The sequence below is a fragment of the Arvicanthis niloticus genome, chromosome 23 (genome assembly GCF_011762505.2).
Source record: "Arvicanthis niloticus isolate mArvNil1 chromosome 23, mArvNil1.pat.X, whole genome shotgun sequence".
NCBI classification, from domain to species: Eukaryota; Metazoa; Chordata; class Mammalia; order Rodentia; family Muridae; genus Arvicanthis; species Arvicanthis niloticus.
Window position 1 is genome coordinate 39,309,204 of NC_133430.1, and position 12,961 is coordinate 39,322,164.

The window sequence follows — 12,961 nt, forward strand, 5'->3', positions numbered from 1 at the left end:
CATATACACACAAGTAAGTACATACAATTTATTTTTCTATTAAATCTTTGGACAGTAGGGGAAATTAAACATGAACTGGATACTAGATGGCATTACTGAATTATTTTTCTTTTCTTAGCCATGATGTTGTTACCTTTATATAGAAGAAAGTCATCCTTAGGAGACAACACCTTCAAATTGCTTTAAAAAATTCAGGACAAAGCTGGGTGGTGGTGACACATTACTCCCAGCATTTGGGAGGCAGAGACACATAATCTCTGTGAATTTGAGGCCAGTCTGGTCTACAGAATGAGTTCCAGGACAGCCAGAGCTACACAGAGAAACCCTGTCTTCAGCCAACCCCCACCACCCAAAAAATTTTCAGGACAAAATCATACATAGATATACTTGTAAGAATATAAAATATATGTATGTTCATATACATGTAAGTACACATATTAAAAAAAAGAAAACACCTGTATCTTCCACACCTCTGCTATTTCACAACTCTGAAGAAAGTGAATGACCTTAAGAAGCACACCACACTCAGTATTCCAGCTCACATTTTTTTAAAAATTATTTATTTATTTTATGTATATGAGTACACTGTAGTTGTCTTCAGACACACCAGAAGATGGCATCAGATCCCATTATAGATGGTTGTGAGCCACCATGTGGTTGCTGGGAATTGAACTTGGGACCTCTGGAAGAGCAGTCAGTGCTCTTAACCGCTGAGCCATCTCTCCAGTCCACATCACATACCTTAAATACCAGCACTCAAGAGACAGAAGCAGATGGATCTCTGAGTTCCAGACCAACCTGGTCTAGTGAATTCTAGACTATGTAGGACTACACAGTGCAGAAGATTAATCCCTAGAGATTAATTTCCACGTCTAGGAAAAGATAAAATTCTAAAAGAGGCTAAATTTTTTTTTCTTCTAAATCAGACGTCAGTTACCTTTGGGGTTGGGGTCAGGAGTGGTCACTGACTAGGAAGAAGCATTACGGGATGCTTTGGTTTGACGGTAATGTTAAATCTTTTTTTTTTTTTTTTTTGAGACAGGGTTTCTCTGTGTAGTCCTGGCTGTCCTGGAACTCACTCTGTAGACCAGGCTGGCCTCGAACTCAAAAATCCGCCTGCCTCTGCCTCCCAAGTGCTGGGATTAAAGGCGTGCGCCCCGTCCCCACCCCCCCACCACCCCCCCACGCCCCCACCCCCCCACTCCCCACCCCCGTAATGTTAAATCTTGACAATGGTTTGGGTACACAGGAATGAGCACCTGCCAAACTGAGTGCACATTTAAATGTTACTCTTATTATATGCAGATTTTGCTCTGTATAAATTACATCTTGCATGAACTATATGTTAATAATAAACTCCAGTTAATGAGTATTTAAGAATTGTCTTGACATCTGCAACTTACTTTGAAATTCACTAAAAAAAAAAAAAAAAGATGGGTAGAAGTCACAGGCATGGTGGTGCATGCCTGTAACCCCAATACTTGGAAAACTTAGACTGGCGGATTACCTGTTCGTCCCAGGCAGCTGGAGATACACAGTGGGGCCCTGTCTCAAACAAACAAACAAACAAACAAACATAAGATAAAAGACAGATAAGTTTGGGTTCCGGTCAGTGTTGAGTGTAGGCCTTGAGTTCAACCCCAATGCCATGAGAAGGAAAAGGGGAAAGATTCCAGAAGCAGCAGGGTGATCCTGGCACACAGGAATCAGACACAGAGGCCTAGGAATTTACAGTCAGCCTAAGCTACAAGATCCTGACTCAAATCTTTCACCCCAGTCTGCCCCCTAAAGAAGTAAAAAAAAAAAAAAAAAATGTTAACAAAAGAATCTAGATGGTAAGTATATTGGTTTTCACCATGAAATTCTTTAACTTCGCTATGTTCAAAATTTTATAATAAACTATCAGAAAACAATAAAAATAATTATTATACTATATTTTATTATGAAGAAATATTCTCACCAAGTGCAAGTGTGGTGGTGCATGCCTTTAATTCTAACACTCAGGAGGCAGAGGCAGGTGGATCTCTGTAGGTTTTGAGGCCAAGTCGTCTACATAGTGACTTCCAGGATAGCCAGGGCTACATTGTGAGACCATGTCTCAAAAAACAATAAAATATTTTCTCAGGCTGGAGAGACAGCTTAAAGAGTATGCCACAGAAGCACAAGAACTTGAGTTTGTGACCGCAACACCAACATAAAAGCCAGGCACAGCGGTATATTGATTGCTTCAGCTCTATGGAACTGAAGAAAAAGCACAAACTGGGGACCCTGGCCAGCCACTGTAGCTATAGTGGGGAAAAAAAAAAAAAAAAAAAAAAAAAAAAAAAGCATATGATGGTTTTAATAAGAATGCCTCCCCCCACCAGGGGCTGGAGAGATGGCTCAGTGGTTAAGAGCACTGACTGCTCTTCCTGAGGACCTGAGTTCAATTCCCAGCACCCACACAGTGGCTCACAACCATCTGTAATGGGATCTGATGCCCTCTTCTGGAGTGTCTGTGGACAGCTACAGTGTACTCACAAAAACTAAATAAATCTTTAAAAAGAAAAAGAATGGTCCAAGAAAGAAAGAAAGAAAGGCTCACGTGTCTGAATGCTCAGCTGACAGGGAGTGGCACTTCTGAAAAGATTAGAAGAATTGAGAGGTGTGGCATTGATGGAGGGAGTGCATTACTGGGGTTCGGCTTTGAGGTTTCAAAAGCCCAAGACAAATCCAGAGTCTATGTCAGTTTCTCTGTCTGTGTGTGTGTGTGTGTGTGTGTGTGTGTGTGTGTGTGTGTCTATCTGTCTGTCTCAGTCTCTCTCTCTCTCTCTCTCTCTCTCTCTCTCTCTCTCTCTCTCTCTCCCCCAGTCTCTCTGCTTTAGGATCAGGATTAGCTCTTAGCTACTGCTCCATTATCTGCCTGCATGCTACCATACTGTGATGATAAGATGATAATGAACTCTGAAACTGTAAGCCAGCCCCCAATTAAACACTTTCTTCATAAGAGTTGTGTGGTCATGGTGTCTCTTCACAGCCATAGAACAGTGACTAAAACATGGTGGAAGATGACAGAGGAAGAAGACATGTGGCCAACCTCTGGCCTCCACAGGTGCACCTACACACATGCCAAAAGAAAATTTAAAAAAAAAAGAAAAAAAGGAAAGAAATATTTTTCTTAATGATACTGTCGCCTGGCAGTGGTGGTGCTCGCCTTTAATCCCAGCACTTGGGAGGCAGAGGCAGGCAGATTTCTGAGTTCGAGGCCAGCCTGGTCTACAGAGTGAGTTCCAGGACAGCCAGGGCTACACAGAGAAACCCTGTCTCGAAAAACCAAAAAATAAATAAATAAATAAATAAATAAATAAATAAATAAGAAGAAAAAAAAGAAAAAAAAAATACTGTCATCCCCCCTCTATATTGTAGGTGTCTAGAATACACCCACACTCTTTAAACATGAGCATGAAAAGGAAGAGTACAAAGAGGCCTCCCAGTGAGAACAGTGCTAGAAAACTAACATCCCAGAAGCTGGGAACCAGGCTGTTAGTGAGACCCGTGAGCTCCGTGCACTCAGCACAGACCTACACACTCAGAGCCTATGAGGGTGGAGTCCATCCACCAGTTCTTAACAAACCATTAGGAATTCTGATACATGCTCATGTTTGGTAGATTAAAAGGTGTGCGTGTGTGTGTGTGTGTGTGTGTGTGTGTGTGTTCGTGAGTGCCAGGCAGTGGTGGTGCACGCCTTTAATCCCAGCACTTGGGAGGCAGAGGCAGGCCTGGTTTACAGAGTGAGTTCCAGGACAGCCAGGGCTATACAGAGAAACCCTGTCTCAAAAAACCAAAAACAAAAAACAAAACAAAACAAAACAAAAAAGGTGTGTGTGTGTGTGTTCTTGTGAGCCTTGTAAAGGCCAAAGGTCAGTGCTGGGTGTCTTCCTCAATCACTCTCCACATTATTTTTGAGACAAGTTTTCTCACTGAACCTGAAGCTCACCAACTAGTTTTACAACTGGCCAGTGAGCTCCAGGGATCCTTCTGCCTCAGCACCGCCAGTGTAGGGGCTTTTACATGGGTGTTGGGCACCTGATCATAGGTCCTTACGCTTGTGCGACCTTCTTTGAAGCCATAAAAGGTTTTTAAAAGTGATAAAGTACTTTCTTTATTCACAAATGTTACTTTTTAAAACTACCAACCATACTTTTCCTCTTCTCAACTGAAAGGATAACAAAAAATTCTCTAATGTTTAAGAAGCAAATATTTTCCTAGGCAAATAATTTAATATTTGAGGGATATAGGTGAGTAGAATATGTCACCCCAAAATAAGTCTGTAGGAGACCAGAACCCATTTCTCAGAAGGAGCCGGTGGGCGCCGCAGGCAGCACTGGCCATAAGCCTCTTTGGCATGAGGATTATTTTGAGCTGATTATTTTGAGCAAAAGCAGACAAAGCTTTGAAAACAGAGCACAAGTTGCTCCTTTATAAGAGGAAGCTTATATCTCTAAAGAAAATCATCTTTCTCTACCCCCTCTGGCATCCTCCTCTTCCCTCCACCACCCACCTCCTCCCAACTTGAAAGATAACTCCAGATCTTCCCTCTCCCCCTACCTCCCCCTACCTCCCCCTGCCTCCCCCTGCCAAGCACAGTGTGAATCTGCACGACAAACCTTACTACTGATTCCTGTCTTCTTCCTGGTCACTTCCTGTCACAGCAGTAAAAGACCTTATTTAAGTCAGAAGCCTAAGTCACCTCTTAGAGAGTTACTAACTTGTCTGAGTGTCAACATGAGATGCATGTTAATGACCTTCTGTGTGGTTTCTTTTGCTAATCTCGGTTGACCCAGACAGTTCAAGCTGAAGAACTCAGAAAAAGGAGAAACTTCCTTCTTTAATATTCATTTTATTATCGGTGTGTGTGTGTGTGTGTGTGTGTGTGTGTGTGTGTGAGAGAGAGAGAGAGAGAGAGAGAGAGAGAGAGAGAGCCACAGCACACATGAGGACAGCAGAGGACAACTTCATGCAGTTGGTTCTCTACTTTCATCTTCCCATGAGTTCTGAGGATGAAACACACATCATTAGGCTTACAAAGCAGACACTTCCATCCACTGAACCATCCCATTGTCTCTCCGACCTTTTTACTGTCTGAGACAGGGTCTCACTAAATTGCCCAAGCTGTCCTTGAACTCACTAGGTAATGAAGGCTAGGCTTGAACTTGCCATCCTCCTGCCTCACCTCCCTCTCCAACCCCCAAGTAGATGGGATTACAGACTTGTTCTACTAAGCCTGAGTCAGTCCTTAAACCTAGGATAAGATATTCAATGGTAATTATCTTTTGTTTTGTTTTTTTGAGACAGGAATTCTCTGTGTAGCTTTGGCTGTTCTGGAACTTTCTTTGTAGACCAGGCTGTAATAAGACGATTCTGATGGCACGATACTGATGAGGGTAGACACTAATAGCATAACCTCACCTTGCTATCTACTCAGAAAAGGCCTTTGGCCATCACATCCTCTGGGCAAAATCCTTATCAAGAGATAGACCTTCACAACTGCCAACAAACTATTCCTTGTTACAAGCACAGCGGGCACTCTGTAAGCTGCTGTCACCTCTCACCCAGAGCACTGCAATAGCCTTCCAACCCTTGCGTGTGTGTGTGGGGGTGGGGGGGAGTATTTACCCCTGAGTGTGGGTGCCCTTGGAGAGCGGAGGCTTCAGAGACCCCTGGAGTAGGAGTTCCAGAAGGTTGTAACCACTCTGTGTATATGAAGAACCAAAGTCTGGTCCACTGGAAAGGAAGCAAGTGCTCTCAACAGCCAAGCCATCTCTCCAGCCCCCCAACCCACCGATATAATTCTTGACAGTAACCTGAGGACTCTATTAAGTTATGATTCAGAGTGTGCCACTCCGGAGTCCTGGCAGCTAAAAGGCCTGAAGGTGGCAAGGGAAGGAGTGGAGAGAGAGTAAGGGTCTCTGTGGAGAAGGCCCTGAAGAAGGGCTGACTTTAAGTCTGGGAAAACTTCAGGTCGCAGCACTGCAGGATCGAGGAAATCCACTGATTTCGCCCTTTGCTCTCTTGTCTTCGCAATATTTCATGGCTCAAACCCAGCACAAGAGACAAGGGAGCCTGTCAGTACAGATCTACTTCCTGAGGCAAACTTCAAGATCTGTGGTATGGTTGGTAAATGCAAGCTCTCCAGCCAGTGGCTTCCCATCCCAATTGGCCCTTTCAAACTCAGAAGCCATGGGCCACACACGATTCCATCTCATCTCCTGGCCTGTCCTCAGCTGGCACACGCCCACCTCAGGTTCTCTGCATGCTTTTCCAGGCCAGAACGCTCATCCACGTGGTCCACTCAGGACCTGTCCCCTCACACACTTCAAACACGATCAGATCAAGCATGATATCCTTGGCAACCCTTGCCTTATTGTGTTTTAAGTTTCTAGAAAACTCCTTTTTATCCTCCCTTCTCCGTGGTATTGGTCGTAGATCAGGCCTTGCACAGTTTAAGCACATGCTCTACCACCGAGTAACATCCCCGGTCCCTCATGCTTTTCTTTTCTTAATTGGCTGAGTCCCTGGCCTGGAGCAATTTCCTTAAGATTCCTTTTTTTAAAAAAAAAAATCAAACCCATTGTTCACGGACTCACACCAAGTGTCTGCGAAGTATCTAGCACCTAAGAGATTTTCTTTTTGTAAATTTTTATTTTATTAGTTTGTGTGTATGGGTGTTATGTCTGTGCACCACCTACATGAAGAGCTCCTGGAAGTAAGAATAGAACATTGGATGCCCTGAGCCTGGGGTTACAGACAGCTGTAAGCCACCTTGTGGGGTCCTGGGGATTGAAACCAGGTCCTCTGGAAGAGCAGTCAGTGCTCTCTCAACCACTGAGCCAGCTCTCTAGCCCTCAAGAATTTCCTGAAAGAAAATGAACAGAACAGAAGGCCTCATGAGAAAGAGCTCTTTCCACTCCTTGCAGATTTTACTCCTGTTATTAAAGTCTTAAATTACTGTTTAATAAGTGAAGTTTCCAAATGAGACAGAAAGCAAATGCAAGCATTGGTCCTTATTGTCACAACACAAAATTGAGCTGTCAGTAAATCATTGAGGAAGTTTTGGTCAAACCCAAAAGATTCAAACAGTACATTCTGTAAACAATTCCTCCAAGCAAATGTTATTTCTGATGACTGCGTTGTTAACCAGCAACAAGATGGTTCTCTGAGCCTCTGCCTTCTCTGTCAGAATGTGACTAAGTGACACAATGTCCGAAGAACATTCGGAGAGCATTTAGCACTCAGCTAGAACCAAATGAATGGTCAATGTGGTGATTATTAAAATGGAGAGGAAGCCATGAGAATGAAATATCACATTATCTTCTGTCTTAGTCAGGGCTTCCGTTGCTGCAACAAAACACTACGACCAAAAAGCAAATTGGAGAGTGAGGGTTTATTTGGCGGCTTACACTTCCAGATCATAATTCATCATTGGAAGAAGTCAGGGCTGAAAGCTGGAGGCAGGAGCTGATGCAGAGGCCACTGGAAGGTGCTGCTTACTGACTTGCTTCCCTGACTTGTTCAATCAGCTTTCCTATAGATCGCAGAACCACCAGCCTAGAGATGGCACAACCCACAATGGGCTGGGCTCTCCCACTGATCACCAATTGAGAAAATACCCCACAGCTAGATCTCACAGAAGCATTTCTTCAACTGAGGCTCCTTCCTCTCTAACAACTCTACCTTGTGTCAAGTTGACACACAAACCAGCCAGCACATCTTCTTTCTTACTGCAACTCTTCATCCTAGACTTTTAAAATGTGAGCTGGAGGGCTGGAGAATGACTCAGCAGTTAAGAGCACTGACTGCTCTTCCAGAGGTCCTGAGTTTTATTCCTGGCAACCACATGGTGGCTCACAACCATCTGTAATGAGATCTGATGCTGTCTTCTGGTGTGTCTGAAGACAGCTACAGTGTACTCATATACATTAAATAAATAATTATTTTTTTTAAAAAATGTGAGCTAGTGAATACTGACATAAAACATAAGGCTCTATCATACCATTGGGCTTGCATCTGACAGACACTCTATACTAACCTATGAGGACCTAACATCCTCCCCAGCCCTGGCCTTGGCCTGGTCCTTTTCAGAGCATCCTGTGTCCATTTTTATATTGCTCGTTATGCCTACTCAGAAGTTCTTTTCCTTATAGGAACCGAGCAAGGAAGGAACTTCAGCAGTCTACTGAAAAAGAAGACAGCAGTATACAAAGAAGAAAGATCAGAAACACTCCTGATGTTACCTCTCTAAACAGATGTTTTTGTAAAGTGACAGACTTAACTCTGATTCTATTTTCTTCATTAGCATCCTGCATACCCTTATCTGCTAAGTCAGCATTTCTCAACCTGTGGGTCATGACCACCCTTTCACAGGAATCGCCTTAAGACTGTTGGAAAACACCCTATTTACATTACGACTCATAACAGTAGAAAAATTACAGTTATGAAGTAGCAATGAAAATAACTATGGTTGGAGTCACCACAACATGAGGAACTGTATTAAAGGGTCACAGCACTAGGAAGGTTGAGAACTACTGATCTAAGTCAGTTCAGTAAGGATATAAAAGGTGGGGGTGTCCTGTTTAACCCCGTAACTTCAAAAGAAAAAGGCTTGCCATAGTCTTATCAACTACAGAAACTCCACTCTAACTGGGCAGTAGTGGCACATGCCTTTAATCCCAGAACTTGAGAGGCAGAGGCAGTCAGATCTCTGTAAATTCCTGGCCAGCCTGGTCTACTGAGTTCCAGGCAGCCAGGGCTACACAGAGAAACCCCACCTCAAAAAACAAAAACAAACAAACAAATCACTCTAAACCCTGCAAAGGTTCTGAAGGTTTTGTCACGGATGAAACATTTCTTTGCAATGTTTTGTAAAAGACTTCTGTGGGACACAGTTAACTAAGAAAGCTGAAGTCAAAATGTAAATTTTCTTTATTACCCTAAAGCCCACAAGGCATAAACTCAAAGATTAAAATAGTCCCTCTGCTACTATGTGAATAACCATGTGCTCAATCCCTTGTTCTGTTATGAATCTTCAGGGCAAGCGAGATGGCTCATCGGTTAGAGGTGTTCGCTATACAAGCCTGCCAACTTCACTCGGATCTCCGGAACCCAACATATTGTGTGCCCTGGCATCAACACCCACAAACATGCCATACACACATTCACACACATAAAAATTGAAAAATTTATATAGTCATCATTTGCAGTTAGTTTTGCCTAAATAGAGGCTCCCAGCTTTAGATAGGAAAGATGAAGCAGGTCCCTCCACAGTTAAGCCTGATCTTAGTAAGATCTTATTTTAGTAAGTGGCTGGATGCCTATTCCTTAGCGACAAGACTCATCCTGACCACTTCTGGTAACAGATGGGTAAACAACTCTACAACAACCAGTTTGGGAACAATTCCAAATGGAGAGTGAGAAAAATGAAAACTATAATTCACTACTCACACCTTAAACACTTTTCAAAATGGAATGTCTGGTACACTCTAGGCCTTAGTGAATCACAAGCAGTTCAAACTCGATATTTTTTTGTTCTTTCCGAATATACAGTTTTCCAGTCTGTCTTGCCCAACCAGGCTCTTGCCTAGGGGCTGTTATGTTTTTCTGTATTCTTAGCGTTCAACAGCAAGTGCTCAAATAGTTACCCACCAGGAGGTAGGCCTCAACCTGACCAGCAGGTCAGAAATTAAAACGATTTGGGGATGGCATGACCACAGTCTGGCCATTCGGTCCCCTAAATGTCCAGAAACTGCGAGCATGTGAAGGAAAGTGAGCGGTCGGTCCTAGAACCTCAAGACATCTAGACAGAACGGAGCGGGCTACCTGGTCCGCCCAGGCTGCTGTGGACTCCAGACACAGAACAAGATTCTTTACAACTTCCGAAGCAGAGAGGACGGAGGTACTGTCCTGTTCTCCAAACCCAACACTGACAACAACCCTTTCCTACCCAAGTAAGCCCCGCAAACGCTCCACTCGGAAGCCCCAGTCGGGGTGCCCAGAGCTCGGGGGCGGGGGCGCAGTGCACTACGGGAGTTGTAGTTCCACGGAGAGTTTTGCACCCAGACGAGCTTACAAATGGGACTCCTACTCCCAGAAGGCCCCGCGCGGGCGCCTCGCCCAGTCCTGCCACCTCACCTGTTCTATGGACGTGACTGTTTCCACTGAGTCGTCTTGCAACCGCTCCCGCGCGTGCTCAGGTCTCAGACTATACAGCGGTTCTGACCAAACAGGGGAGGAAGATGGAGGACAATAATAGGTGAAGGAACTCGAAGAAGCCATGATCGGGAGAGCTGAGAGCGCTGTATAGGACTCAGCTTCGTTCAGCAACAACGCGCATTGAAACTCGAGCGGGCTAAGGCGCTACGGAGAGTCGGAAGAGTCAAAAAGATTTTGAACGCGAATCTCTCCTCCCACCTACACATTTTCAAGGAGTTACTGGGATACTGCCGCCCCCCGTCGGACAGATGAGCTGCTGCAGGAGCTCAGCTTCCTAGAGCGCGAGAAAGGATATCTAGGATGCCTCAGTTCGTTATGCAAATAATAAAAAAAGAAAACGTCAACGTTTCGCTCTCGCCTAGTTGTAATGCAGGAGTTTGTGATTTCAGCTGTTCAAGAACCCAAAGAATGTAACTTAAAAAGCGTTTCTGACATCTCTCTTGATTGCGACGGTCACGCTATTAACTAATAAAATTACCTTTGGGTCCTTGACAGCCTCTTTTGGTCCTTGACCAGCCTGAGCTGGTCTGTAAATTAGCAGAATTGCAGGTCTCGGTACTCAGAGATAGAGGAGTGGAATACTGTAATTTTCTCCCATAAAGGTTACAGTGCAATGACAGAAACTAAAATACCATAGAAGAAACTAGTGTAACTACATCATCCAAAGAAATATTCATGGAGCACCTGCTACTTGTTCTGTGCCAGAGTCCAGGAATGCAAAAGTGAACAAAATTACAGGGTCCTTTTCCTTAGAATACATCCGAATTTCATTTTACAGGAATAAACAACATTAAATAAATGAACATAAATATTTGACAACTTCCAATTATGGTAGGACAGAAAATAATAGAGTCTGGCCTGGAGGGATGGCCCATCAGTGTCTGCCATTCCAGAGGATTCCAAGCACCCACCTGGAGACTTACAGCCACCCGTAACTTCAGTTCCAGAGCATCTGACACCCTTTTCTGGCCTCCACAGACAACATACACACAAGTAATGCACATGTGTACATGCAGACAAAATACTTATACATGTTATTTTTAGTGTTGCTTTTTCATATATATATATATTACTATGGCCTGATCCAAGTTAGATTGCGAATCTGATAAAGCCACTTCAATGGGTAAGGCCTGAGGTCCCATTTCTGGGGTTAATACTGTGTGGGTGGCAGAACTGAGGTCTAGTCCTGCGCTTCCTGGTGTTGCTCCACTAAGTTCTGAAAGGGATTGTTGTTCGCTGGTGTAAAACTGACTGCTCCATAAGCCTGTTTTGGCTTGCGTCGGTTTGGGGCCTGGAGCTGGCCCCTGTTCCTGTTTCCCTGATTATGGGAAAGGGTGTTACCTTGTGCGCCTTGTTTAGACCTACAATCACTAGCCCAATGCCTTCCACGTTTGCAACGTGGGCAGAGCCCGGGCTGTTTTCTGGGCTGTCTCTGGCTTAACTCATTTTTTACTTTGCAATCTCTTGCAAAGTGTCCAGACTTACCACATTTAAAACATGCCTTTCTGTCTTTACTTGCCAAAAAAATCTCTTACAGATTTTCCTTGCATAGCAGCCACCATAGCTAAGCCCTGTTGGTAAGAGGGACCTACGTCAGAACGGAGTCTGATATATCCCGTAAGGTCTGTCTTTTTCCTGTAAGGTCTAATGGCCGCTTGGCAGGCAGGATTAGCATTTTCATATGCAAGTTGTTTTACATAATCTACACCTGCCTCTGCATTACCAAAAATCCTTCCTGCTGTTATCATTAATCTATGAACAAAGTCAGAAAATCGCTCATCAGGCCCTTGCCTGATTGTTGTTAAAGATGCACCAGGGTCTCCCTTTACCGGAAGTTTACGCCAAGACTTCATGGCTGCATTTTGAATTTGAGCATATAAACCTGGGTCATATTGCATCTGGTTATCACTAGAAGCAAATTGTCCTTCTCCTACTAAGGCTTCAAAGGACCAACCATTGCCTGCCTGAATATTTCTCCTAGATATTTCTTTACAATTCTCATGATACTCTGATTTCCAAATTAAATAGTCTCCACCACTAAGAGCTGCTCTCGCTAACGCATTCCAATCACTAGGAGTCAGCCACTCTTCTGCGGCAGAGTCTAAAATTGCAAGAGTAAAAGGAGCAGTGGCACTGTATTGAGATACTGCATTTTTTAATTCTTTAATAATTTGAAAATTAAAACCTGTGTGATGTCTCCAAGCAACTCCTTGATTGTCTCTAGTCTCAGATACAGGGAAAGCCTCAGGCTTTCCCTCCTCTGGCTGATCTGTGGCTAATCTTAAGCTAGGTGATAGGGACTGCCTTTGGATTCCTGGTTGAGGAATGCAAGGAGCCAGGGAATTTTCACAGTTTACGTCTTGAGACATCTTTCCTGTCTTTAATTTTTGTAGCTGATTAAGTCCTGATACTCTTTTTCTAACTCTACTTGTTGTTTAAGAACAGATATTTTTTCCTGTAACTCCCTTATGGGATCTATAACCACCATCTCCATTGGGGGAGCACTTGGAGGTGGAGGTGCATAGGGAGGGGGCATTTCAGAGTCATAAAATTTGACTTCCTCTTCCTCTTGGTCAGCACAATCTGGCTCTGACAAATTGTCATCAACCTTTGGTTGTATTTTGGATTCTAACTTACGCTTCCTTTTATTTTGAACAAAAAAGACAACATTCAAGAACAAAAGCAGAAAATTAACACATGTGAGCAGCAAACA

The 12,961-nt window shown here is 43.7% G+C and overlaps 1 protein-coding gene across 1 annotated transcript in view; it reads right to left on the bottom strand.

Annotated features, from left to right (window-relative positions):
• Positions 1-10,396, bottom strand: part of Fntb (farnesyltransferase, CAAX box, subunit beta) — an 85,261-nt gene extending 74,865 nt beyond the window's left edge. Inside the window, exon 1 of the mRNA XM_076921934.1 lies at positions 10,168-10,396. Within this exon, the coding sequence (XP_076778049.1) occupies positions 10,168-10,311 (144 nt within the window). The 5' untranslated portion in view covers positions 10,312-10,396. The remainder of the gene's footprint in view (positions 1-10,167) is intronic.
• Between the last annotated feature and the right edge of the window lie 2,565 nt (positions 10,397-12,961).